At 44.9% G+C, this 26,084-nt stretch overlaps 1 protein-coding gene across 4 annotated transcripts; it reads left to right on the top strand.

Moving 5' to 3' along the window:
- Positions 1-57: 57 nt before the first annotated feature.
- On the top strand, positions 58-25,038 carry COPS7B (COP9 signalosome subunit 7B). 4 transcript variants are annotated; one of them, XM_032355165.1, is made up of 8 exons: positions 60-261; positions 4,433-4,729; positions 6,409-6,586; positions 11,535-11,610; positions 14,639-14,727; positions 16,796-16,998; positions 19,488-19,593; positions 23,610-25,038. In XM_032355165.1, the coding sequence occupies exons 3-8, from the start codon at positions 6,425-6,427 to the stop codon at positions 23,766-23,768; spliced, it is 795 nt and encodes a 264-aa protein (XP_032211056.1). In that variant the 5' UTR covers positions 60-261; positions 4,433-4,729; positions 6,409-6,424; the 3' UTR covers positions 23,769-25,038. The 4 variants fall into 4 exon arrangements, with proteins under 4 accessions (XP_032211058.1, XP_032211059.1, XP_032211056.1 ...); XM_032355166.1 differs by having other exon boundaries at positions 60-216; XM_032355167.1 differs by lacking the exon at positions 4,433-4,729 and having other exon boundaries at positions 58-261.
- Positions 25,039-26,084: the final 1,046 nt, after the last annotated feature.

Genomic DNA, 26,084 nt, shown 5'->3' on the forward strand with positions numbered 1-26,084 from the left:
AACCACAGATCCCAGCACGCAACAAAGAGACCCAGGGACTACAAATCCCAGCACTCCCTGCACCCTGTTCCTCTGTAACTTAGACTCCAGTGTGCCGCGCAGTGTGCGCAAATTCGTAAACCCTCCCTCAGCTTCGGGGGTTTCTGAATTCGGAGACTTGAAACTGGGCGGGAAGACCCCCTTAACTCTCAGAAGAGGATGACAGCCCACAGAGAGGTAACATCTGTTTACATGGAACTCAGAAATCTCCTGCAAATCATGGTAAGGCTGCAAACAACAAACAAAAACACTGATTAAACCGTGGAAGATAATATGACAAAATGACTGCTTCAGATCGTGCTTGTTTGTTGGTCTGGGGCGCCTTCGACTTGTTTTGCAGGGATTTCTGGTGTGCTCCTGTGTTGGACTGGGAGAGAGAGCGATTGTATACTTAGAATATCCATACCGGAAGGGTTATTAAGAGAATTTGCCAATCCAACTCCTCTTGTTTTACATACGAGGAAACTGAGGCCCAGAGAGGTGAAGGGATTGTCCACCGGTTACAGCAAGTTGGGGCAGAGTTAGAATTCGGCTCTAAGTCTCCTGACCCGCAGTCTGCGCTGTTTACACCACATTAAGGTGGCGATATTTTTAGCAACATGGCTATGTGATTATTCTCCTTGGTGAAGTTTCCCCATCCAGGTTGAAACACCCAGAGGTTAGGCAAGCATTCATTTGGTGGATTTCTTGCAAGGGAAGGAGTGTGATGTTTGTTTATTTTCAGTCTAGGAAGAACTTAGTGGTTTGATCTGTTCTTTGTTTGTTGCTCAAGGTGACATTTAATGTGATTTTAGGAACTAGGTAAAATCGTGTAGGCGAGGGTTTCCTTGGACATTTCCTATCTCTTTTACTAGGCTTTCCTTCCTCTTCCCATCCCCCTTTCACCCATCTAGGCAACCACCCAATTTTTCCTTCCATTATAATTCAACAAAGAACCTTTTCAGGTTTCCGGTAAAGGGTGAAAGGCATTGTCACTGTCATTAGGAAGATAACCATCTAGTTGTGGGGGGGGAGGAAGTCTGCTGAGATTCAACAGAAGCTGCAATAAATATCATAAGGGAAAGGTCATCAGAATGCCACAGAGGTTCTGATGGAAAGATTAATTCCAGCTGACAAAACTGATGGAGGAGGGGGCATTTGAATTTGAAGGATGGGTGGATTTTTTTTTTCTGTTAAAAAAATTTATCTTAAATTTTTAAGATAAAATTTTATCTTAAATTTTTTTGTTAATGAGGTATGACATATGCAGGAAGGGCACTGTTTTTCTATACGTATACACCTGTGTTCACCACCCCCTAAATTAAGATATAGAACACTTCAGCACCCCTGTGCCCCTTCCCAATCTGCACTGCATCCTCTCATCCTGATAACCACTCTTCTGACTGCTATTACCATAAATCAGTTTTGTCGTGAATTTCATTTAAATGTAATCATACAGTAAGTACACTGGGAGTCTGGCTTTTTTTGTTCATCGGTTGTTTTTGTGAGATTCGTCCATGTTGTATGGAACAGTAACTTTTTTTTTAATTGCTTACTAGTATTATGTCATAGGTATCTTGCAATATTTGTCTAGTTTGTTGATGGGTATTTAGGTTATCAGTTATCAGTTTTGGGCTTTTGTTAACAAAGCTGCAGTGCGTGTACTTACAGGTTTCTTTTTTCAGACTCTGCACTCATTTCTAGGAGAGGAGTAGCTGGCTTGTACAGTTTGCATATGATCAGCAATAGTAGTAGATATTGCCAATGTTAGCCTTCACCAGCAATATAAGAAAATTCTAGATGAGTCTTAGTCTTGTCAAAACAGGGTCTTACAAGTCTTTATAACTGAGGTATTTTGGCTAAATGTGGTATTTTTTTTTTAAGATTTTATTTATTTATTTGACAGGGAGAGAGATCACAAGTAAGCAGAGCAGCAGGCAGAGAGAGGGGGAAGCAGGCACCCCGCTGAGCAGAGAGCCCTGATGTGGGGCTCAAATACCAGCACCCTTAGATCATGACCTGACCCCAAGGCAGAGGCTTAACCCACTGAGCCACCCAGGTGCCCCTAAATGTGATATCTTATTAATAGTTTTTTCTTACATTGTCTCTGGTGTTGAGCACCTTTCCATATGCTTTTTGACTCTTTCAGTGTCCTCTTTTGTGAAGTGCTTGTTCAAGTCTTTTGCCCACTTTTCAAGTTGGGTTTTTTGTCATCTTATTCTTACTGATTTGTAGTTCTTTATAAAGTTTGGGTTTGGAATTCTTTGATACAGCCTTCACAGATATCTTTTCCAAGTCTGTGGCTTGCCTTTTTAGTCTCGCACTGATGTCTTTCAATAAACAGAAATTCTTAATTTTAAGGTAGTACAATAGTTCAGTGTTTTCTTTTATGATTAGTGCTTTTTTGCATTAAATTTAAGAAATCTTTGCCTACAGGCTTGGTAGGATTTTTAACAGGCAAATAGGAGGGAAGAGCATTGCAAAAGAAAGAAGAGGGAGCAAGGTTGAACATAGGCCCCTGTGTCAGAGAGGGAAGGTGCAATTTGTGTTGGGCATGGGAAGGCCTGCAGTTCGGACTGTAAGAGGGTGGGGCAGGACGAAGCTGGAAAGATAGGAGGGAAGCATACTGAGAAAGCTTTTCACAGTCTGGACATTTTTCTGAAGGAAGTGGAGGCACTACCAGAATATTTATGAACACAAACAGAACTTAGTTGTCTTCCCTCCACCACCAGATTTGCTTTTTCTCCTCTGCAGTCCCTTTCACTTAACACCACCTCCAAGACAGCTCTGGCCTACGTAGCCATAATCCTGGGTGATATCCTCTTTCCCTATTCCTGCCTTCAACTGGTCACCTAGTTGGGATAGATCTATAGTCTAAATGTCTCCAACAATATCCCTTCTTTTTCATGCGCAACTGCCACTGCCTTGGTTCAGGATCTCACACCTCTTATCTATACTATATCAATCACGGAGAGTTTCCCTGCCTCCAGCTCTTTCAATATCCAGTCCAATAGCAGCCAGTGTGATCATTTTAAAGTGCCAATTATTCACGCTTCTCTACAGGTTGAAAAGCCCCGAGTAGCTCCCCAATGCCCTTAAGATAAAATAAAAACTCCTTTATATGCTTACACTTTTTGTGATTTGCTTGCTCATCTTCCATGCTCAACTCAAGCCTCATCTCCTCCAGAACTGTGCCTTAAATCACCTCTTCCCAGAGCACAGGCAGGGGAGCCGTTAGCTGTAGCACTGGGGTACTGTGCTGTCATACTGTGTATGTTGTACTGGCAACTGTCTGTCATAGCCAGACAGGTCTGTCTCTCTCAGGGGCCGTGTGCTCTCCCAGGCAGAAACTTCACTGTAGTAAGGTTTTTACCGGGTGTAGTGCCTTGCATGTGGTTTACAAGACTCTTGATGACCTGACTCCAGGTCTGCAGCCCTTGCTTCTCATCCCTGAACCTTGGGTTCTTTTCTGCATTAGTATATGCTACATGGAGTAAGCCTCTATGCTATGGTCTGTTGTCCTTTCTTCCCCTTTTTGCCTAGAAGATGCCAGTTTTCTCTTCCTCAACATACAAACTCTCTTCTCTGCTTCCAAAGTGTTTTCATATCTCCCTCATAGCACTTAACACATGAAAGCTTGTTTTTTCCCCTTTTTCAAAAGTATGCTCCATACCCAATATGGGACTTGAGCTCACGACTGGAGATTGAAAGTCTTATGCTCTATCAACTGAGCCAGCCAGGCGCCCCCACACTGAAGCTTTTTGAGGGCAAGGACCTTCTCTTCTCTTTATATAATCTTCTACAACATAGAAATTAGAACGAGACAGATTTTTAATAAACCAGTGGGTTGGTGCTAGGCTCCTTTGCATTTGTCTGATATCTGCACTCAGATTCACTAAAAGCAAATAGAACCCTTTTCCTTGTCTTTAAGACCCAAAAGTCTCTGGTGTGTACTTTAAAGGAACCAGCTTAATTGTTAAGCTGTGTAGCATGCCTTCGCCTTCTTCCAGGAGAGCCACGGATATCATTTTGCTCACAGAACCATTGTTGGCTCAACCCATCTCTTTCTTATTTTAAGACGTTTTCTGAACAGAGGTCACGAATATGGTCTTTGGCTTCCCATAGCCCGGGGTCCAAAGCCGACCTTGCCACTTAACCAGCTTTTAGATTTTTAAGCTTAGAGTTATGGTAATTCAGCGAGACAGTGACACACCTGGCACATGGGAAAACACTCAATAAATGGGAGTTGATATTACACTTAATATGTCTTTGTATCCCAGGATAGCCGCAGCTGCCGTAGGGAGCTCCTGAGAGGTAAAGCTCAACCAAAGCAGTGTATTTCGGGCCCAGGATGGTGAGGGTGATGGCGATGGTTTGGGCGCGCGCACTGCCTAGACTCCATTCCTCTCTTCAGGCTCCTCTCCACCTGGTTCCTGGGCTACGACACACCTCGGACCGACCCACCTCGGACTGTCTCTCCCAGGCCCAGGCAGCCCTGGAGGTCTGAGGCTGCCAACGCCGCGGGGGGAACTTAGTGTGGGCGGAACTCGAGTGCAGCGGCGGGAGGCTTCCGGGGGAGCCGCAAGGCCAACGGGTCGGCGGAGGCAGAAAAGCGTCGGACGCCGGGCCGATCATGGACGCTTGACAACCTGCGGACAGGCGCCGGGAGGCCGAGCCAGCGACCGAGAGGACGGAGAGGCGGCGAGGGCAGGTAGGGGTCGGCGAGAGGGCGGGGCCCGGCGCGCCAGGCTTGTCTCAGCAGTCTGGCTTAGCGCCAGTCTCTAGGAATGCCCGCGGCCCCACCGAGCCGGCCCCGCCCCGGGGAGCGCGCCCCGCGGCTCCTCACTCCACACCCGCGGCCCTGCCTGGAGAATGCCGCTGGCCTTAAAGTCCACCCCAGCCTGCAACCCTCAGTTCCTCAACTGAGGTTTTTCTCGCTTTCCCACCCCCAGAGGCTGCCTCTTTGCCCCTCTGCTGTGCATCAAAATAGCGCCCCCGCAAGACGCGAATTCAGCTCCCCTGTGTCCCAAGCCGCAGCCTGTGGCCCTCCCACTTCAGAAAAAAGGGACTCTCAGCGCTTCCTTACTCTTTGCCCCTACAGGCTTTGCGCCTTAGGCCGAGATTTTTTTTTCCCCCTCTTTTTTTTCTGTCTTTCTTTCTTTCTTTCTTTCTTTTTTTTCCTTTAAAGGGACCAGAATTTCTGTCCATTTCTCCCTCTTCACCCCAGGTACTTCCATTCATCTCCACACGTGTCAGCTTGGGAGGGGAGGTTTTCGTTCCACCCCCCTCTCCCGCCTTATCCTGTCTCTCTCCTCTTACCCCTTCCTTCCTCAGCAACTTTTCTTCCCTAGCGCTTCGCTTTTTCTGTTTCGGACAAGACATTCTTATGTAACCTATGTGAGGCGACATGCTTGTTTCTTTCATACTGTGGAAGGACTGCTGCTCTGTATGCCTGCCTCCACAGGAAAACTTGGTTTCTCTTGCATCAAACTATCGTTCGAATTATTCTCTTCACTTTACTCTGCCTCCTCTTCTTTTTGTCACAGTGCCCCCAAATGTGGTGTTGGTGGAGTAGTCTTTTCTTACACAGGACTCCTGCAGAGTAGGTCTGCAGTGTGTATTCCCATACACTCAGCATATAAGTGGATTATAGAATTGAGGTACCCTCGGCCCCTCATGCCTTCAGGATGGCATTGTTTTATCAAATCATTTTATTATTTACTTGAGATTTTGTACAAATTCTGAAGTCCTGTTTGATAAAATCACATAGCTATAGGAGGTCAAATAAGGGGAGTTTCCTCAAGGACTTAGACAGCATGTATTTTCTTAATTTGATTATGTTGCTTATCTTTCTTTAGGATTTTCTCCCTAAGTCATTTAGGCTTAAATGACTTCTTTGATTAAACAAAACATCTTTGTCTTTTTGCGGTTTTCATTTTTTGTATTGGCTGTAGGTGGGATTCAAATAACATACTGTAAGCTGTAACTGATTGCAATTGCTTATATCTCCTTTCTCTGTGTATGGGCAAAATTCTCTGTTTCTTAACTACAATCTGTAAGTGAGGAAAATATAGAAGAGCTACTGAGAAACTCCTATGTGTTTCTTTGGGTCTAGTGAGGTTTAAGGGCTTAAAAGGTGCTGGTATTGGAAGACTGCCACATGGGGATGAAGTGGCTTTTCTTAAGTGTTTCAACCTCTGAGCAAGGACACAATTCCTTTAACTCTAGGTGGAATCCTGCCCATCTCACAAAGTGGTTATAGCATCTGGACTGTTTTTCTTTTTTGGATACTATAAAGTTAAAGTATTCTGATGTCTGATCTGGCATTAAATAAGCATAGACTTTGCAAAGGAGAAGGAAGAATGGCTGAAACACTTTTCTTTTGGACAGATCTCAAGGCCAGAGAATGGCAGGTGAACAGAAACCCTCAAGTAATCTCCTGGAACAGTTTATTTTACTAGCCAAAGGTACCAGTGGCTCAGCCCTCACTGCTCTCATAAGCCAAGTGTTGGAGGCTCCTGGAGTATATGTCTTTGGAGAACTGCTGGAGCTGGCCAATGTTCAGGAGGTAAGAGCAGTTTCCGAACAGTTTCCCTGTCTTTGTTCTAAACCTTCCTGTGATTCTCCAGGATTCCAGAGAATTTCGGTGCTGAAGCATTGTGGACCTGTGAGGGGCGCTGTTCAGGGAGGGATGGGAATTGGCCGGGAAGAGGGAAAGAGAGCAAGGATGATGTTTTGGGTTCCTGGTCAATATTTTCATTTCAACTTGTGGTAAAATTAGATTGGGTTACTAATAATTTGAAAGATAGGGGAAAAATCCCCTTGAACCTGGTAAATAAGAAAAGTGGAGCATAAGCATAGCTGATACTTAACAGAGGTAGTTTCAGGCATTTGTGTAATTTGTGAAAACAGGAAAGGCTGGAAAGTAGTCCCTTTTGCTTTGTTTGCTTCTATTTTTGATTGTTGTTATTGAAACTGGGGGTGTCTAGTTGTGGTTGTTGTGCCTTAAAAATGAGAAGGTTGTGGCAATTCACAGACCTGTACCTCTGGGGCTAATAATACATTATATGTTTATAAAAAAATTTAAAAAAATTATAAAAAAAATGAAAAGGTTGGTGAAGAACGATTAGGTTGAACGAAGAGATGTAAAGCATCTTGTACTTTTCAACATCTGCTTCTCACTTTGGATGCTTTTACATTTATTGATTCATACTTTTATATTGATTGAAAAGTCTGGTGGCGTCTTTACAGCTTTGGGGATTGTGCTCCGAAGTTGGAGGGTGGGTCATCTTCTGCTCTCCTGTCACAGCTTCTCTCTGGCTGCCTGGGGTGGTGCTAGCTCTGGGGGCGGCTGCCACATGCAGATGAGTGCGGTGCTCCTTTTCACGGATTGTGTGCACCATGCTGCTGAGGGTGGCCTGGGCGTTGGTGTCGATGGTGGCCCACATCGAGGAAGTGACTGACTTTTGCTGGCTGGTTCTTCACTTTGTGACCTTGAGGGCACCTTTGCCATCAGTTGTTGGCTCCATGTCCACAACCTTGTGAATCAGCACCTGGTGGCAGAGGTGTGGACCTTCGGGTTTTGGGACTCACTATTGTACATCTTCTTCCTCTTGATTAGGAAACTAGAGCAGTTCCCCATGACCCTCCATTGCTGACCTGGCGTCATTTTGGCTTCCTGTAAAAAACAGAGACAGAAAGAGCCACTTTTATGTTCTAATTGTGATTTTTTTTTTTTTTTTAAGAGGGGGCTGTGGAGAGAGAGAATGTTAAGTGTGCTCCACACCCAGGCTCAGTCTCACAACCTTGAGCTCATGGCTTGAGCCAAAGTCAAGACCTGGATGTTTAATTGACCGAGCCACCCAGATACCCCATGAATTTTTATTTAATGTCAGCCTTGCTTATTAGACTGTAAGCTCTGTAAGGATAAGGTCTGTTGTGCTCCCCATTGTTTTCTTAGTGCTTAATATGTAGTCTGACACATAGTAGGCTTTTAGTAAAAATTTAATTTACCAGAGATGTAAAAGAAATCCTGAGGAAATTTTTTAAAAACTAGCTTTATTATTATTATTTTTTTTTTTTTAAGATTTTTTATTTATTTGACAGAGATCACAAGTAGGCACAGAGGCAGGCAGAGAGAGAGGAAGGGAAGCAGGCTCCCTGCTGAGCAGAGAACCCGATGCGGGCCTCGATCCCAGGACCCTGGGACCATGACCTGAGCCGAAGGCAGAGGCTTTAACCCACTGAGCCACCTAGGTGCCCTAGCTTTATTATTTTTAAACAGATTTTCTTTTTAGAGCAGTTTTATTTCTTTTTCATTTTTTAATTTTAATGTTTATTATTATTATTTTTTAAAGATTTTATTTATTTATTTGACAGAGAGAGATCACAAGTAGGCAGAGAGAGAGAGGAGGAAGCAGGCTCTCCACTGAGCAGAGAGCCCGATGCGGGGCTCGATCCCAGGACCCTGGGATGATGACCTGAGCTGAAGGCAGAGGCTTTAACCCACTGAGCCATCCAGGCGCCCCTATTTTTCATTTTTTTAAAGGTTATTATTTATTTGACAGAGAGAGAGAGATCACAAGTATGCAGAGAGGCAGGTTGGGGGTGGGTGGGAAACAGGCTCCCTGCTGAGCAGAGAGCCCTACTCGGGGCTGGATCCCAAGACCCTGAGGTCATCACCAGAGCTAAAGACAGAGGCTTAACCCACTGAACTACCCAGGTACCCCTTTAAAGCAGTTTTAGATTCACAGCAAATTGAGAGGGAAGTACAGAGATTTCCAGTATATCCTGCCCTCATACATGGATAGCCTCCCCCATTACCCATATCCCCCCTCCAGTGTGAGACCTACACTGACACATTGTTATCACCCAAAGACCATAATTTACATTAGGGGTCACTCTTGGTGTTGTACATTCTGTGGGTGTGGCTAAATGTACAATGACATGTGTCCACCATTAAAGTATCATACAGAGTAGCTTTACTGCCCTATGAATCCTTTGTGTTCCACCTATTCATCCCTCATTCCCCTCTTAATCCCTGGCAACCATTGATCTGACTACCCTCTTCCTAGTTTTGACTTTTCCAGAATGTCATATAGTTGGAATTGTACAGTATATAGCCATTTCAGATTGGCTTCTTTTACTTAGTGATATGCATTTAAATTTTCTCCATGTCTTTTTATGGCTTGATGGCTCATTATTTTTTCAACAGAAGAGATGACAAAGGGGTAATATGTTCCTTCAGGTTCATAAAAAAATCTGAATGAATATGCCAAGTAGTTGTTCCGTAACTGTGAAAGATGGGCTGAGAGGAGATGGATGAAAATTAAAATAGAAAGACATTGATTTAGGCCAGTGGAAGAAGTTGTGGAGTATCTGCTGTAAAGAAAATAGTCCTTTAGGATTAGTTTTGTAATCATCTGTCTGAAAAGTAGGGGCTAGATTTGATGGTCTCTTCCTTATCTGTTTCAAGACCTCAAGAGGTTCTTACAACCTGAGAAGGTAGACTGGGTTAGTAGGAAGCCAGAATTCTCAATGGGGGTGCTGAGCAAATCACCACTCTCTCGCCATATCTGTTTTTTCCGTGTGTGAGCTGGAAACCCTAGTTGCTTTTCAGTGGTCTAAGATGATTGTAGTTCTTGGGAACTTTTTTTTTTTTTTTTAAGATTTATTTATTTAGGGGCACCTGGGTGGCTCAGTGGTTAAGACTCTGCCTTTGGCTCAGGTCATAATCTCAGGGTTCTGGGATTGAGCCCCACTTCGGGCTTTCTGCTCAGTGGGGAGCCTGTTTCCTCCTCTCTCTCTGCCTTGCCTCTCTGCCTACTTGTGATTGATCTCTCTCTCTCTCTCTGTCAAATAAATAAATAAAATATTTTAAAAATTTATTTATTTTAGAGAGCGGGGGTGGAGTGGGGTGGAGGGAGAGGGAAAGAATCTTAAGCGGGCTCTTTGCCCAGCGTGGAGCCTTATGTGGGGCTTGATCTCATGACCCGAGATCATGACCTTAGCTGAAATCAGGATTCAGATGCTTAACTGACTGAGCCACCCAGGTGCCCCTTGGAAACTTTTTTTAAAAGATGGTTTAAATTAAGTAGTAGTATTATTGGTGTCCACAGAGTACTTCCTTGGTAGTACTGCTTTACGGAGTTTGATAAATTAAAAGAGCAGTGGGTACATATTTGTGAGTAAAAGAAACACCCAGTTAAGTACTGCCAACAGAGCAGAGCGGCTCCAGGCAGAAGAGTATTTGTGTCTGTTTTACTTCTGCAGATGGCTCTTCGTCATTCACATTAGGGAGGAATAAGTAATTTTTTTTTTAAGGTCTAAGTAATTTTTTTTTTTTTTTAAAGATTTTATTTATTTATTTGACAGAGAGAGATCACAAGTAGGCAGAGAGGCAGGCAGAGAGAGAGAGGGGAGGAAGCAGGCTCCCTGCTGAGCAGAGAGCCCGATGCGGGACTCAATCCTAGGACCCTGAGGTCATGACCTGAGCCGAAGGCAGCGGCTTAACCCACTGAGCCACCCAGGCGCCCAAGGTCTAAGTAATTTTAATGAACATTGTTATTTGGGACTGCTTGATACTGTGGTTTCCAGTCCCACATGGACTGTTCTGTCACACTTTATGCTGTGCTAATCTTTCCCAGCACTCACTACTGTTGAGAATTACTATTCACATAGTTCTGAAATGATTTGGAACCTACCCTACACTTCATTCAGTGTGGACTGATAGTGGCTTGTTACTTGTACCTGTCAACCCGGTTGTGTAGACAGGGCTGCTCCAGTCTTCGTTTTTTTGTTTTGTTTTACGATTGATTTATTGATTTTAGGGGGGTTAAGGGGCAGAGGGAGAGAGAATCCTCAAGCAGACCGTTCGCTAAGCGTGGAGTCCAATGTGGGGCTTGATCCCAAGACCCCGAGATCATGACCTGAGTGGAAATCAAGAGTCAGATGCTTGGGTGCCTGGGTGGCTCAGTGGGTTAAGCCTCTGCCTTCAGCTCGGGTCATGATCCCGGGGTCCTGGGATTGAGTCCCACATAGGGTTCTCTGCTAAGCAGGGAGCCTGCTTCCCCCTCTCTCTGCCTGCCTCTCTGCCTACTTGTGATCTCTGTCTGTCAAATAAATAAAATTAAAAAAAAAAAAAAAGAGTCAGATGCTTAACCGATTGAGCTACCCAGGTGCCTCTCCAGTCTTTATCTTAATGGCATGGAAATTCTAAGAAAACCTGAACTGCTCCCAGTACTCATTGCTGTGTGTGTCTGTGTGTGTGTGTCAAAAGCAGTTGCTTAGGCATGCTATGTGGAGTGTAAAACATGTGTTCCTGTGGGAGAAAAGTTAAATTTAAAATTAAATAAATCTTACTTATTTTTTCCAAAGAACAGAGTTGGACGGGACCTCAAGGACCATCTAGTAAAACAGTCAGCCGTGGCACATGACTGTCACCCTTTGCTTGAACACTGCAGTGACTGGTAGACAGTTTGGTCTATGAACTGTTGTTGGTTTTTTTCCCTCCTCAGCTTGCGGAAGGAGCTAATGCTGCATATTTGCAGTTGCTGAACCTCTTCGCCTATGGAACATACCCAGATTACATAGGTGAGTTGGTTAAGATCTTCCAAAGACTTTTCTTAATTATGTCACTCTGTTTGGACATACTGCCTCCATGAGGATCACTAGGGTCTGGAATATAAGCATGGGGTGGGAACTTTCTTACCTGGCTATTTCCCACTTCACTCTGCATTGTAGGTAACCTTGTGTGAGGTCTTTATCTTCTCACCCTTTATTTTTCTCTGTGGGTAAAAGAGGGACTATGTTTATGCTTATGGGTAAATATAGTCCTTATTTTCCAGATGAGATTCTTAAGGACTGGTGTTTGTAGAACACTTGAAATGTTGTGAAGTGTCAGAATACCCACCTGTAAAGTACTCAAGTATTTTGAATATTATCAGAATAATGTCACTATATTGAAGAAGATTTGGAAAATAGGACACAAAGTCACTTGCAGTTGATCACCATTAAACTACTGTTAGCATTATGGTGCTAGACTTTTGCCCCTTGTGTTTTCTGTTATGTAGGTGTCATTTAGTTTGTATATAATACTGTGTTTTTTTTTCATTTACTTCATAGGCATTTTTTCATATTTTACATCTTTCTAGTCATTTTTTTTTTAAAGATTTTATTTATTTATTTGACAGGGAGAGATGACAAGTAGACAGAGAGGCAGGCAGAGAGAGTCTTTCTAGTCATTTTTAACATTTTATAATCTAAAACTCCATATTTGGCCCATTCTCTTTTGTAGGTCATTTGAATCTTTTTTTCCTTTTCTTTCTCCCTTTTTTTTTTAGAGGCTTTTTTTTTTAGAGATTTTATTTTTAAGTAATCTCCACACCCAAAATGGGGCTCAAACTCATGACCCCAAGATCAAATGTCACACTTTCCACTGACTGAGCCAGCCGGGACCTTGGTCGTATAAGTCATTTTGTATTAGGATCTTAAGTATCAGGAATAAGGTGAATGCACTTCTCAACAGTAACTTACCTTCCACCCAAGCCCTTTTTTGTTTGGCTTCCCTAGTTTTTGTTGATATGACAAAAGCCTCTTAGTTTACTTTAATGGTATGACTCAGGGCCTTCCCTACTATATCCCAGACTTCTTTTTCCCTTTCTTTCCTCCTGGTCACTTGTACCTACCCTGTGCTATATCATCTGGACAGTTTGCCACGTGTTAGTTTATCCTGACCTTTGCTTTGTTCCAATGAGTGTGTCTTCTGTTTCCATCCTCATTAAAGGGACAATATTGCCCAGACTCTGGAACCAGACTGCTTGAATTATATTGTAGCTCCACTTCCTCTACTTATGGGTCCTTTGGCAAATTAAACGATCTCTACCCCAGTTTCCTTATCTGTCAGATGGGAGTAATAATAGAGGTCCACAATCATTTACCTGCCCTCCTTGGGCTAGATGCTTCAGAATTTAGGATTTTGGGGATTTTAAAGAGGTAATATGATGTATATGCTTTTTTTTTTTTTTAAGATTTTATTTCTTAAAATTCTTTTTTTTTTAAAGATTTTATTTATTTGTCAGAGAGAGAGAGGAGTGAGAGCGAGCATAGGCAGATGGAGTGGCAGGCAGAGGCAGAGGGAGAAGCAAGGAGCCTGATGAGGGACTCAATCCCAGGATGCCGGGATCATGATCTGAGCTGAAGGCAGCTGCTTAACCAACTGAGCCACCCAGGCATCCCTGTTTTTTTTTTTTTTTTTTTTTTTTTTTTTAAGATTTTATTTATTTATTTGAGAGAGCAAGAGAGAGAAAGAGCATGAAGAGGGGAGTGAGAGAGACAGGGAGTAGTAGATGCCCCACTGAGCAGGTAGCCTGATGCAGGACTCGATCCCAGGACCCTGGGATCATTCTTGAGCTGCAGGCAGACGGAGCCACCCAGGCGCCCCTGCATATGCCTTTTTTATGTAACACTTCCAAGATGTGGGCAGCACCTGTATCCAGTATTTAGTTGCATTCACAGTTTGGAACTAAACAAATGAAGTTGTACAACAAGTGGGTTTAAAAGCTTGCTTCACTGAGGTCAGGAATTGCCACCAGATGAATTTCAGCAGCACGCCCAAGAAAAAGACAGCTTGGATTCACCTTTTTGGAATCCAGGATTATGGCTAAGGAATTGAAGGCATTTGGGATCTTTCTTGGGAGGTTGCTGTGAGGACTGACTGGGTATGTGTGTACATGTGCCCTGCGGCTGCTGCCATTACTCTCACTATCACTACTGTTTTTTTTTTTTTCTTTAAAGATTTTATTTATTTATTTGACGAGAGAGATAGTGAGAGAGGGAACACAAGGAGGGGGAGTGGGAGAGGGAGAAACAGGCTTCCTGCTAAGCAGGGAGCCCAATGCGGGGCTTGATCCCAGGACCCCGGGACCATGACCCAAGCCAAAGGTAGATGCTTAACGACTGAGACGTCCAGGCACGCCATGACTACTGGTATTACTACAGTTTTGCCCATTCTTTAAGGCTCATCTCAAACTCCATCTTTCTTTTTCTTTTCTGTCCTTCCCAAGATGATCCCGCTCACTTGTACTCTCCCTTTCTTTTTTTTTTCCTTTTCTCTCCTTCTTCCCTCCCCCTCAGCCTCTTGTTCTCTCCTAGTAGTTTGTACCTTTCTTCCAGTGGTTCTGTCTTCCATCTGAAGCTGTTGAAATACCCAATTGTAAGACTGAGGGCAAGTCCAAGGCCCTTGGGTTTCACAAGTCTGGTGGTCTGACAAGGCCCATCTTATCTATCCTTAACTTCCCTGAATCACTTAAAACCCAGCATAGCATATAACAGATTGCCAGTGAAGACATGCTGACCTTGGTTGAATGTCACACAGGGCACAGATAGTATTCCATTCGGGTGATTGTCTTATCGTTTGTGCATTTATGCCTGGCTCTTCAGGAGTACGTGGTCTTCTGGAGAAGACAGGAGTTGCTTGTGGAACATTTGCTTCATGAATAAGTGCAGAGTCATAACAGTGAATCAATAGTAGATTTGGTGTGGGGAGTTGGTGAGCTTAGTCCATAAAGCAATTCTAATTTTATTTTGTGTCTTGATTTTTGTGGTGGGTGGGACTGAGCAGCCAACAAGGAGAGCCTGCCAGAACTGAGCACAGCTCAGCAGAACAAGCTGAAACACCTTACCATCGTGAGCTTGGCATCGAGAATGAAGGTACAGTGCCGAACCTCTTCCTCTCTTGCTCCTCACCCTCAGGCAGGTGTTGCATTGGCATTGGCGCGTGAGCTCCCAGCTCTTGTACAATAGTCATACCATGAATGCGTAAAATCGGCTTGGCAAAGGGTAACAGAGATAAAGATAACAATTAAAATAGTGTAGATAAGTATTCACCTTTTTTTTCAGGAAAAGTATGCCCAGGAGACCTTGTGAATCAGCAGGTCTCAGTTCTGGCATGTTGTGGTGACTCACTGGGTGTGAACATTTTGCCATACCAAAGGGAGACTGCCGTTTCAAGATAGGTAATTTTCAAATGGGGGCATCTCAAGGCAAGTTAGCCCCTTCATCTGTTGCTTAGTGCACTGTGAATCTGGTGCTGGAGGAAAAACTTGCTCTGTTGGACTTCCTGAGAGCTAAAGATTTTTAATATGCTGCCTTCTGAGGATTATCAAGCTTAATTATCTTAATTAGGACTTTTGCCTTGTATGCTATCTTAATTTTTTTTTTAAGATTTTATTTATTTATTAGAGATCACAAGCAGGCAGAGAGGCAGGCAGAGGGAGAGGGGGAAGCAGGCTCCCCGCTGAGCAGAGAGCCCAATGCGGGGCTTGATCCCAGGACCCTCGGATCACGACTCGAGCTGAAGGCAGAGGCTTAACCCACTGAGCCACCCAGGCACCCATATGTCATCTCTAGATGCTAACCTTCTGTAAAATAACCACTCCATCGTATCTGAGTTCTCTGCCCAACTTGATTTAGAAGAGGCCTTGCAGTCAGGTTCTCCTAGCCATTAACAAAGAAGAGCCAGATTTTGTTAATTTACAGTTGATTTTGGTTCTCTGCCCAATCCCGGCATAACTGTCCCAAGTTTTTGAGGGTCTTCGCCACTGGAAGAAGTTTGCCCTTTTCATCCCCCTCTGTGACTGAGCTTGAGAGATGGGGATTTGTTTTTGCATTGCCGTTTCAGTTGCTGAGACCATTTCCCTGGTCTGATGCCAGATTTCTGATTCTCAGTCTGGCATTTCGGGTAGGAGGCCTGTTTTCTTAGGAAAGGAGGACCTAACCTCCTTTTTTTTTTTGGCCTGATCATGAATTTCCCAAGTGTAGCAAAGAGTAGGAGTAACTTTTTTCCTTATTTTTGCAACCTGTCATTATAAGCCCATCCACATCTCTGGGTTTCAGACCTTTAGTCATAGAAGACCCCTCTAGATATGTTAACTGTTAATCTCTTGTTTGTATATCTCTTCCTCCTGTCTGTTTTTGAGATTTGATGGCTGTGTTAACTTCCAAACTAGAATTGGTGTGTCCAGAAAACTGGATATCTAGATATACATTTGTCTTGGATAAATGCAGAATGTTTATATAACCCAGTAAGGGACTATTGTTGGGGAATTGACACTGGTTGCAAGAGTCAGAGAAAACAGAGGTAAACTTTAGGATGACCCCTGAGCTGGCAGTACCCACTGGCCACCAGTAGGTGGATATGTTAGTCTGCAAATCTGTTGCTTGTGCACTCTTGAGCAGGCAGCTGGTTCTCCTCTCCAGTGTCTGAAATTGTTCAGAGTTTGATGATCTGGCATTTTATGTCATGTCTCCAAGCTTCCAGAAGGTGGCACAGTGGCACACACTGAGTATTTTCTATTCTTCTCTGGGACACTTTTTTTTTTTTAAAAAATTTATTTATTTATTTGTCAGAGAGACACTGCACATGCAAAGCAGTGGGGGCAGCAGCAGGCAGGAGGAGAAGCAGGCTCCCCACTGAGCAAGGAGCCCAGTGTGAGACTTGATGCCAGGACGCTGGAATCATGACCTGAACTGAAGGCAGATGCCTAACCAACTGAGCCACCCAGGTGTCCCTCTGCAACATTTTCTAAGAGTGCTTCACAATATGAAAGTTAAAGGCTGGGTGAAGTCCAGGACTCACATTTATCTAAGTCTTGTTGCCATAGATACTAATAATTAACCACCAGGCTGCATTTCCCAAATCCCTGAGACAGGTGTACACCTGTGTTTTCCTTAGCCCTTGTCAATGGTTTTTATAAATACCGCATGGCTTTATCTGCAGTGTATCCCCTACTCTGTGCTGCTGAAGGACCTGGAGATGCGGAATCTCCGGGAACTAGAAGACCTCATCATTGAGGCTGTCTACACTGACATCATCCAGGGGAAGCTGGACCAGCGAAACCAGCTGCTGGAAGTGGATTTCTGCATTGGCCGTGACATCCGAAAGAAGGATATCAATAATATTGTCAAGACCTTGCATGAATGGTGAGGCTGAAAAAAGGAGGGGTCACCTCTCATTAGGGAAGGGGATGTATGGCATGCCCTTTGTGCCTCTGCTTCAGGAACTGTTGTCTCCCATTATCAGCTGGGGCTGCGTGGCGGCTGGAGCCTTAGGACACTAAGCCAGGGAGTGGGGCTGCATTGGGGGCCAGAGCTGTGCAGCCACAGGAATTCCTGCAGGGGGCTATTTAATAGCAGGCTTGGCAGGTGGAGCCTCTGAAGCCTAGCCATGTGACACAGATCCAGTGCTTTGCACACTCAGCCTCTGAGTCTGACCAAGCTCAGGAAGTTAGTGTTGCTTAGATTCCATGGATATGAGAACCCACGTTCAGTGTCAGTAACTTTGTGCTAGTATTGGTAAAACGTGAGGGATAGTGAAGACAAGGAGTGGGTTATCTGAAATGGGAACACAGACGCACACACAGACTATTTGATGATAATATTCTGGGATATAAAAAGAAGTGGGACATTTGCATGTTCTCTGTTTTATTTTTTTTTTGCATGTTGTCTATTTTAATGGAATTTAATGTTTGCAAGAGCTTTGGACATTCTCCAAGGATTTGTTATGGAGCTATAAAAATGATTTGGAGTTTATAAAGCCAGATGGGCCTACTTGGAGGAGAGGTTTTAGGTGAGTTTTAAAGGAGGGCAGGGTTAGGGCCTAGTTGGAGGTGAGGAGAGCATGTCCCCAGGCAGGCACATGGTGTTGGAAATCATGAAGCAGAGCAGGCAAGTTGTATGCAGATGGTTAGGGAGCTGGATACAGGTGCTGCCCACATCTTGGAAGTGTTACATAAAGAGGCATTCGCAGGGGTACCTGCGTGGCTCAGTCGTTCAGCATCTGCCTTCGGCTCAGGTCATGATCCTAGGGCCCTGGGATTGAGCCCCGCTTTGGGCTCCCTGCTTAGTGGGAAGCCTGCTTCTCCCTCTCCCACTGCCTCTGCTTGTGTTCGCTCTCTTGCTTTCTCTCTCTGTCAAATAAATAAAAACTTAAGAAAATAAAATAGACTGAAACATTTCATTTCATATGAGTGGCCCATCTTTGACTCCCTGACCCCCCTGTCCAGACCCATCCAAGTTTCCCTCACTTCAGCTGCTGTTGGACTGCAGGGCATGTGCTGTCCAACCCTTACCCCAGGTTCTGTCCCAAGTGTGGCCCCAAGCACCTTCCCTTTACAACATCTGATACAGGCAGGAACTTTCAAAAGATTATAAAAGTGTTCAGTCAGAATAAATAGAAAATAAACTTAGAAAACACCCCTCGAGGGAAGTGCCCTAGCATGCAAATCTCGGCCTCCCGTCCTACTGTGGCGGCTGCCTTACTCCATCTTTTAGATGACTGATGCTGTTTTCATGCCCATAGTTGCCTCGCTTCACTGGATTGAGGTAGAGGGTAAATGTGTATTCATTGTACTATTCTTTAAACTCTTTTTTTAGCTTTTAACATTTTCAAAATAAAAGTGGGGAAATGAAGTATTGAGGGGAATGACAATTAGGAAGTAACAAACTTTTTTTTTTTTTTTAACAATTTTATTTATTCATTTATTTTAGAGAGGAGCAGGGGGGGACCAGAGGTAGAGGGACAAACAGACTCTGCATTAAGCGTGGAGCTCCATGCAGGGCTCAATCCTGTGACCTCAGAACATGACCTGAGCCTAAATCAAGAACCGGGGGGCGCCTGAGTTGCACAGTCTGTTAGGTGTCTGCTTTCAGCTCAGGTCATGATCTCAGGGTCCTGGAATCTAGCCCTGCATTGGGTTCCCTGCTCAGCGGGGAGTCTGCTTTTCCCTTTCTCTCTGACCTTTCTCCCTGTTTGTGCTCTCTGTCTCAAATAAATAAAATCTTAAAAAAAAAAATAAAATCAAGAGCCAGATGCTCAACTGATGAAGCCACCCAGGCGTCCCGGAAGTAACAAACTTCTGAGAAAAGGGCCAGTATTTAAAATAGGATGCTTTTAGGGGTACCCGTGTGGCTCAGTCAGTTAAGTGTCTGCCTTTGGCTCTGGTAATGATCACCGGGGTCCTGGGATTAAGCCCCACACTTCCTGCTTCCTGCTCAGTGGCGAGCCGCCTTCTCCTTCCTCTGCTGCTTTCCCTGCTCGTTTTCTGTCAAATAAATAAAATTTTAAAAATGTTAAAAAAAAAAATAGGTTGCTTTTAGAATATCATTTTTTCCGTTGAGAAAAGTGGTGAATCGATGCCACCTGTAAGATCTGTTTTAATTCCCTTAGTGGGGTACATTCTGTAAACCTTTCTCATGGGATATAAAAGTTGACATTCAAGCTGTGTTCTAGGAAACTGTGTGCCCTGTATCATCAGAAATACTGGTCTTGGGAAGAGTGAAGGGCAAGAGCCTTCCTTGGCAGACAGGGTGTTAAAGGAAGTCCCTATCAGGAGTTGGAGACAGAGGTTTTGGAGATTGGAGGAGAGCTCCCAGGCCTTTCTGTGGCTCATGGCTGGTTATCTCTGTTGTAGGTGCGATGGCTGTGAAGCAGTTCTGCTAGGCATCGAGCAGCAAGTTCTGCGAGCCAACCAGTACAAGGAGAACCACAGCCGAACTCAGCAGCAGGTAGAGGCAGAGGTAAGGAAGAGGACATCTCTTACCTGCTCCAGGGATCCCTGTTTGCTGATTTTGTGATTCTTGGTATAGGTGCACCAGCCACCAACAAACAGGCACTGGGCTAGTGGGGTACAGATGTGGATGACATGGTCCCTGCTTTCCGCGCTGTCTCCTTTCTGATTCCTGGTTGCATAGGGTGAATAGGCTCAGAGAGCAGAGAATGTTGTCACTCCATGGTACACATGTACTTCTCAGCTGTAGAGCAAAAGAAACTAATTTGGGGGTGAGTCTTAAAGATGGTTGAAAGGGTGGAGGAAGGGGTGCAGCAGGGTAAAGGCATATCGGGCTTTGAGGCCCTGGTTCCGCTCTGCTTCTGAAGCTGTGTGGTAGGTGCACTGTGCATTTTACTCTTGAAGCTACACATGGATATTACAACCTGTTAACATGCATGAAATTTCATGTTGAGGAAGGAAGGGAAAACATTTGGCAGATGAGATGCAAGTGAAGAAAGTGTATGATTATGGTTTTAGTGACACCTGGTTGTTCTGGACACATTAGCATCTCAGAACACAGGCTCTTGCCTTTGGGTTAATGGGAGCTCGTGTGCCTGTGGCCTTGGCACTTGTGGAGCAACCTCGGAATTTAGAGCAATAAACTAAAAATTGTGGCATTGGAAGTCCTTTTCCAGTGTGATGGAGCTTGAAATGTTCATGGTATTTAATAAGTTTCTAAGTCGTGTATCCAGGAGTATGGCAGAATGGGACCCAGAGTTATGTTCTTAAGAAACCTAAGAAAAGGTATGCCTGGGTGGCTCAGTTGGTTAAGTGCCTGCCTTCAGCTAAGATCATGATCCCAGGACCCTGGGATCGAGTCCCACGTTGGGGGTAGGGGTGTGGGGGGGTGGTCCTTGCTTAGCAGGGAGTCTGCTTCTCCCTCTTCCTGCTCTGCCTGTTGCTTCCCCTGCTTGTGCTCTCTCTGTCTTACAAAATAAATAAATAAAATCTTTAATAAAAAAGAAACATAAGAAGTAGATGTGCCTTCCAAAGGGGGATTTGTGGAATTTAAGGATTTCCCTTACCCTGTTATATGTACTCCTTGAGAATAAAACCTTACTTGTCTTTGTAAGACCAGCTCCTTGTCACAGTGGGTGCCTAACCCACAGTAGGTGCTCAAGTTGTTTGTTGTACTGTGTATTTTCTGGTACACCCTGTGTGCCTGTGGATTGCTCAACTCCACTTTTCGTCAACTAGAACACATTTATTTTGGGTACACACATACCCCTACATACATATATGTACATACCAAGTCTGAATGTTCAGGGCATTGTTTAATTTTTAACCCTACTTCTAGCCAAAGAAGTCTGAACTACATTTAATTTAGCACAAGCCAATGACAAATACAATTAGTATTTGTAAGCCTGCTGCTTCTCTAATAAGCTGTGTAATCCTTGTCTTGAATATTGTGGTCTCTTCTCCGAGCTGGGATTGATGTCTGAGCAGAGTAGGAAGTGCTAACCACTCTCTCTCATCCACTGATTCTTCCCTATAAGTTAAACCGTGGAAACAAGTGAAGTTTGGGGGTGAGATGTGCCCGCGAACCTGGGGTAGCCTGTATGAAGCAAACCGTCTTAACCTGGTTGGTAGCCCGAGAGGAGCCTGATGGCCGCTGGCAGCCCTGCTGTGCCCAGACTGTTGCTAATTGTGTGGTAGGTGGTGGGCGTGGATTGTGCTCACTAGCAAAAATGAATGCTGTTAATTACAGAATTTTGAATTGTTCAGGTTCATTTCCATGACAAATGGCATCTGTTGAAAGAAGGCATTGGCTAGTGGTGAGGCATGACCAATACTTAGAGAACAGTGTAGGCTCTTAAGTTACAGTTATTACAAAGAAAGAGAGCCAGTGCACATGCGTTTGCTCTCAGAGGCCCACTGTTGAAAAACCGCAGCTGTGCTTGCTCTGCCGGCAGAGCCTGATGCTGCCACCAGGTGGCGGTAATAATCTGATTAAATTTGAGAGAAAGTTGAGGAAAAGACCAAGGCCACCTCCTCCACCAGTTAAAACAATCAACTGTCTTTTTTTTTTTTTTTTTTTAAGATTTTATTTATTTGACAGAAATCACAAGTAGGTGGAGAGGCAGGCAGAGAGAGAGAAGAGGCAGCAGGCTCCCCGCTGAGCAGAGAGCCCGATGTGGGACTTGATCTCAGATCCTGGGATCATGACCTGAGCCAAAGGCAGAGGCTTTAATCCACTGAGCCACGCAGGCACCCCAACAATCTACTGTCTTGACAGTCTTCTAGAAAACCTGGAACAGACCAGTATGAGAAGAGAGGGAATGTGGTCAAAACCCAGTGCCTTGTCCATTTTCCATTAAGTAAATGTATAATCTGGGTAGTTAATGTCGGATGCTGATCATTCCCCAGCATGAGGTGCATAGAAGGCTGTTTGTAGACTTGAAAACGAATCTACCAAGAACAAAGGGACAGAGGGAGAGGGGGAAGCAGATTCCTTGCTGAGAAGGAAGCCCAACGACTCAGTGCTTGATCCCGGGATCCTGAGATCATGACCTCAGCCGAAGGCAGACGTTCAGCCACCTGAGCCATGCAGGCGCCCCAAGATGGCATGTCTTGGACTGGCAGGACACTGGGTGAAGCCACGCTTGACTAAGGATGCCCTCTGTATTCAGTGTCCCAGCCTGCAGTCCTCTGTTGATGCTCCTTTCAGGAAGGGTATAGTACTGATGGAGAGGACAGCAGTTTAGGGCATGGCTGTTCCTATACCACAAAATGACAACACAAACCTAAATAAAAGTTGGGCTTTAATCTAGTCAAGGCTCATTTTGCAGATGATAGATCTCTTCCAGGAACCTGGTGTTGGCCTCAGTCACAGCACTGCTTCTTCTCTGTATTAGACCTGCTTCTCACCCAAGCTCCTGATATTCTGACTGCTGAGAACTTTTGACCCTGACGATTCCCTTTCTTTTATAGACAGCTCTCTTCTTTATAGACTCCCTGCTTCACAGAGAATATGGGGGTCATCAAACTGGGGAAACACCTTTACCTCCACTTTTTCCAATGCTTTTCCTACCTCTTTTCTTCCTCTCAGCTGGCTGAGGGACAAAAGCATAAAAGATTCTTTAGAACTGGTGTTGGGGAATGTGCGTGTAAACAGGCACAAGAGGGCACAGCTGGTAGAAGTACAAGATGAAGTGATCTCTTCTCAAAAGGCAGGAGAGCAGTAGTTGTTAAAATGTAAAACATGCCAACGCTACGATCTGGGAAGCTCACTTCTAGGAATATGTCTTCCAGAGCTGTTCACAAGAGTACGAACAGGTAAACATAGAAGACTGTTCTTGGCAGCACTGTATGTGAATGAAAAGCAAGCTGGGAACTAATTTAAGAAAATTGTAAAACATTCGTAACAGTACACAGATGATACCAAGGATGTGTGGAATGTGGAAAGTGTTCAGAAGTTGCTTCAGTAATTTTGAGCCCTCCTTTGTTAAGTAAAGAAACGTGTGCCGAAGACCAGTGTAATCCTGTTTTGCCAGTCCTGGTAGTGTGTTTTCATCATTTATCACTTGGTTGGCTGAAGTCCATCCTCTGGTTGTTTATTCAAGAAAGCTCATGCAGCTGTATTCCCAAAGTGCCTGTGAAAGTATTTTTAGTTTCATACATGAACAGTGGTTAACTGACTATAGTGTTGTTAGGACCCCCTTTCTGTTTCTAAGGCCATTTGAACCAGTGCTTTCTCTCACCTGCTGTGTGGTACCTCTTTGCCCGATGGTCCACTTCCACTCGCTTAGTCCCTCTTTTCAGCCAAGGAAGTGTTAGTTCCATTTTTTGCTAAACTCATTTACATGTGTCTTCTATGAGTAGTCCCTGCTTGCTTCTCCTCATCTGGCTTTCTAAAGATAATCACTGATTTTCTTATAGAGGATTCTGGTTTCTTCCCTGGGTGGCCCCAGTATGGTGCGAACAAGTTTCAATGAGTTTTCGGCACTTACAGGCTGAGCACACTGATTCCGTGTCTCCCTCCAGGTTACCAACATTAAGAAGACACTCAAAGCCACCGCCTCCTCCTCGGCTCAGGAGATGGAGCAACAGTTGGCTGAACGGGAGTGTCCTCCTCACGCTGAGCAGAGGCAGCCCACCAAGAAGATGTCCAAAGTGAAAGGTCTGGTCTCCAGCCGCCACTAGGGCCGGCTGGGGCAGCTGGCACTCACCAGGCCTGGGTCAGGTGGGGAGGGGACACCGAGGGCCTATTTCCTCCCCTCTCTACCTTCAGTGAGTTCCAGACCTGCCCGTCCCCTCACCAGCGCCTCCCACCCTGTTGGTACTGTTCCAGAAGAACCGTTAATCCTTTCCTCACCCACCCTCTCCTCCCCCAGTTGTTCCTTCAGACTCAGGGGCTCCACTGATGCCATCCCAACAGGGTCAGACACTGCCCAGCTTCCCTCCAGGAGGTTCTTGTCTTTGTTTAAGGGCTGTCTCCCTCCCAGTTTTTCTTTTGCTCCATGTCATTTTGTCAGGCTGGTCATAAGCCGGAGGCAGCTTCAGCCGGCCCACAGGGATGACGGTGAAGGAGGCTTCTCTCTGGGGAGGAGCGTCTGCCTTCTCCAGCCCCAAGTACCACAGGCCCACACTGGTGCAGGTGACCTCTAGCCGGGTATCAGATGCTTTCTTTTCCCTCTCCTGCCTTACCCCTTGTTGGCAGCTCCAATCAGGCCACGGAGGGATGTGATGCTGGGCTATGTTTACCAAACCTGCGGGTTTTCAGCCTCTTAAGCCCAGCTCCAATCTCTCATTAGTTGGGAGCACTGGGTTGACTAACCTCTGGTATGTGAGCACCAGTGGAGGGTGCTACGGGTCTGTTGGGTGGCAGAAGTTTCTTCCGGTTTGGTGTTCTTTGCTGGCCATGCTTCCTGTTGCCGCCTGACTCCTCACACTGGTTTTCAGTGTGAAGGTCCCAGCTGCTGCCAGGGACCGTCTGCCGACACTTGCTCTCCCGAGATTTTTTATCCCTCCCAGTGACGTCCAAGCTGGGGATGGTAATGCCGAGGGCCCTCTGTCTGGTGAAGGACCTGCTGCTGCTTCTGTCTCTCTTTCCACCCCTCCTTGGCTGATGACCCAGAGCCCTCTGATGATGGCATTCTCCTGGCAAGAGAAAAGGACTTGACTAGCCTTTCTGAACTTGAACAGTTTCAGGTTATATTTTAATTTTTTTTTTTTTTGTACAGGTTCTGATTCTAATACATTTCAACATGCTTTTTTTCCCCCTTGTGTCAATATTTGTTATAAACTAATCGCCGGGGATTTTTCACCTGGTTGGAGGGTGGCGTGTGTGTTTGTGTGTGTGTGTTGTTTTTTTTTAAGGGGTGGTGGAGATCCTGGACTGATATTAAAGTTCGATGACAGAAAAAGCACATTTTAGAACAAAAAAATAAAAGTGTAGATTTAATGTATGTGACTGTGGAGTGCGGGGTTGTGTAGCTGGTGGATCTGGAGGGTCTGGGATTAGGGTGGTTCAGGGATAATGTGACACTCTTTCAGTTCTGTGGTTAAACAACAGATTTCCCCCTTTTCCAAACTGTCCAGCAGGTGTTGAGTGTTGACTGAATGTCAACACAGTATTGTTTCCTTTTTTACCTGGTCCGTGTGCCCATACAACCTTCCGCCCTACTGGAGAGTTTAACTCCCAAGGTAGGTTTTAAGAAACACCTTGACAGATATTCTGTGGAAAAGGGGTTCTGTCGTTAAATAAATTTCACTCAGCCTGCATCCCACGTCCTCCTGGGAAATTCATTTTAAGGTCTCAGAAAAGGCCTGGGTGAGGAAGCCTATGCCCACACTGATTTCACCACCAAATTCTTCTTGGTACTACTATCTAGTGGAACATACTTTGAGGAAATTTTTGGAAACATTATCTGTTTCTCAAGAACACCTCCCAGCCTTGTAGGTTTTTACAGCTGTACTTTCTAGACCCAAACCAGGCACTCTCACTCTTGGCAAGTCGTCTTTCATCCTTATCTTTCCCACTGGGGAGCAGACTAGGAAGAGTGGCTTGACTTGGGTGAAATGTGTGACCACTTGTTTGACTGCCCAGGGCCTCAAGGAGCTCTAGGTTCACCTTTTCTATGATTTTGCTGCTTGCTTGCTTCAAAATAGTAATGGCAGTCCTAAGAACAGGTCTGTGAAGTGCTCTGTAAAGTGTTCTTTATGTAAAATAAAGCCATTGAATGCCATCCTCTGAAATAGTCTCCCCAGGCTGTAAGGGGGAGTATTGCTTTGGTTATCCTCACTTCACGTATGAGGAAAGGGGACTCAGGGACCCAAAGTACCCTGATGATAAGTGGAAAACAGACTCCTAGGTCTCCCGGGTCATACATCCTGCTGTGTTCTACGTGTTGGAATGTATTTTAAAGTCGGCTCCACAAGTGCCCGCTTAAGCAGCACGTATACTAAAACTAGTCTGCTCCCCGGACGATCTTTGGCATTGTTTCACTGGCTTGTTCC

This window comes from Mustela erminea, chromosome 8 (genome assembly GCF_009829155.1).
Source record: "Mustela erminea isolate mMusErm1 chromosome 8, mMusErm1.Pri, whole genome shotgun sequence".
NCBI lineage: Eukaryota > Metazoa > Chordata > Mammalia > Carnivora > Mustelidae > Mustela > Mustela erminea.

Excerpts from the sequence above, each read along its gene's own strand:
- COPS7B (XM_032355167.1), top strand. The coding sequence starts at position 6,425 with ATGGCAGGTGAACAGAAACCCTCAAGTAATCTCCTGGAACAGTTTATT. Across the intron at positions 6,587-11,534 it reads AGCTGGCCAATGTTCAGGAG|CTTGCGGAAGGAGCTAATGC; the intron begins GTAAGAGCAGTT and ends TTCCCTCCTCAG. Across the intron at positions 16,999-19,487 it reads GTCAAGACCTTGCATGAATG|GTGCGATGGCTGTGAAGCAG; the intron begins GTGAGGCTGAAA and ends TCTCTGTTGTAG.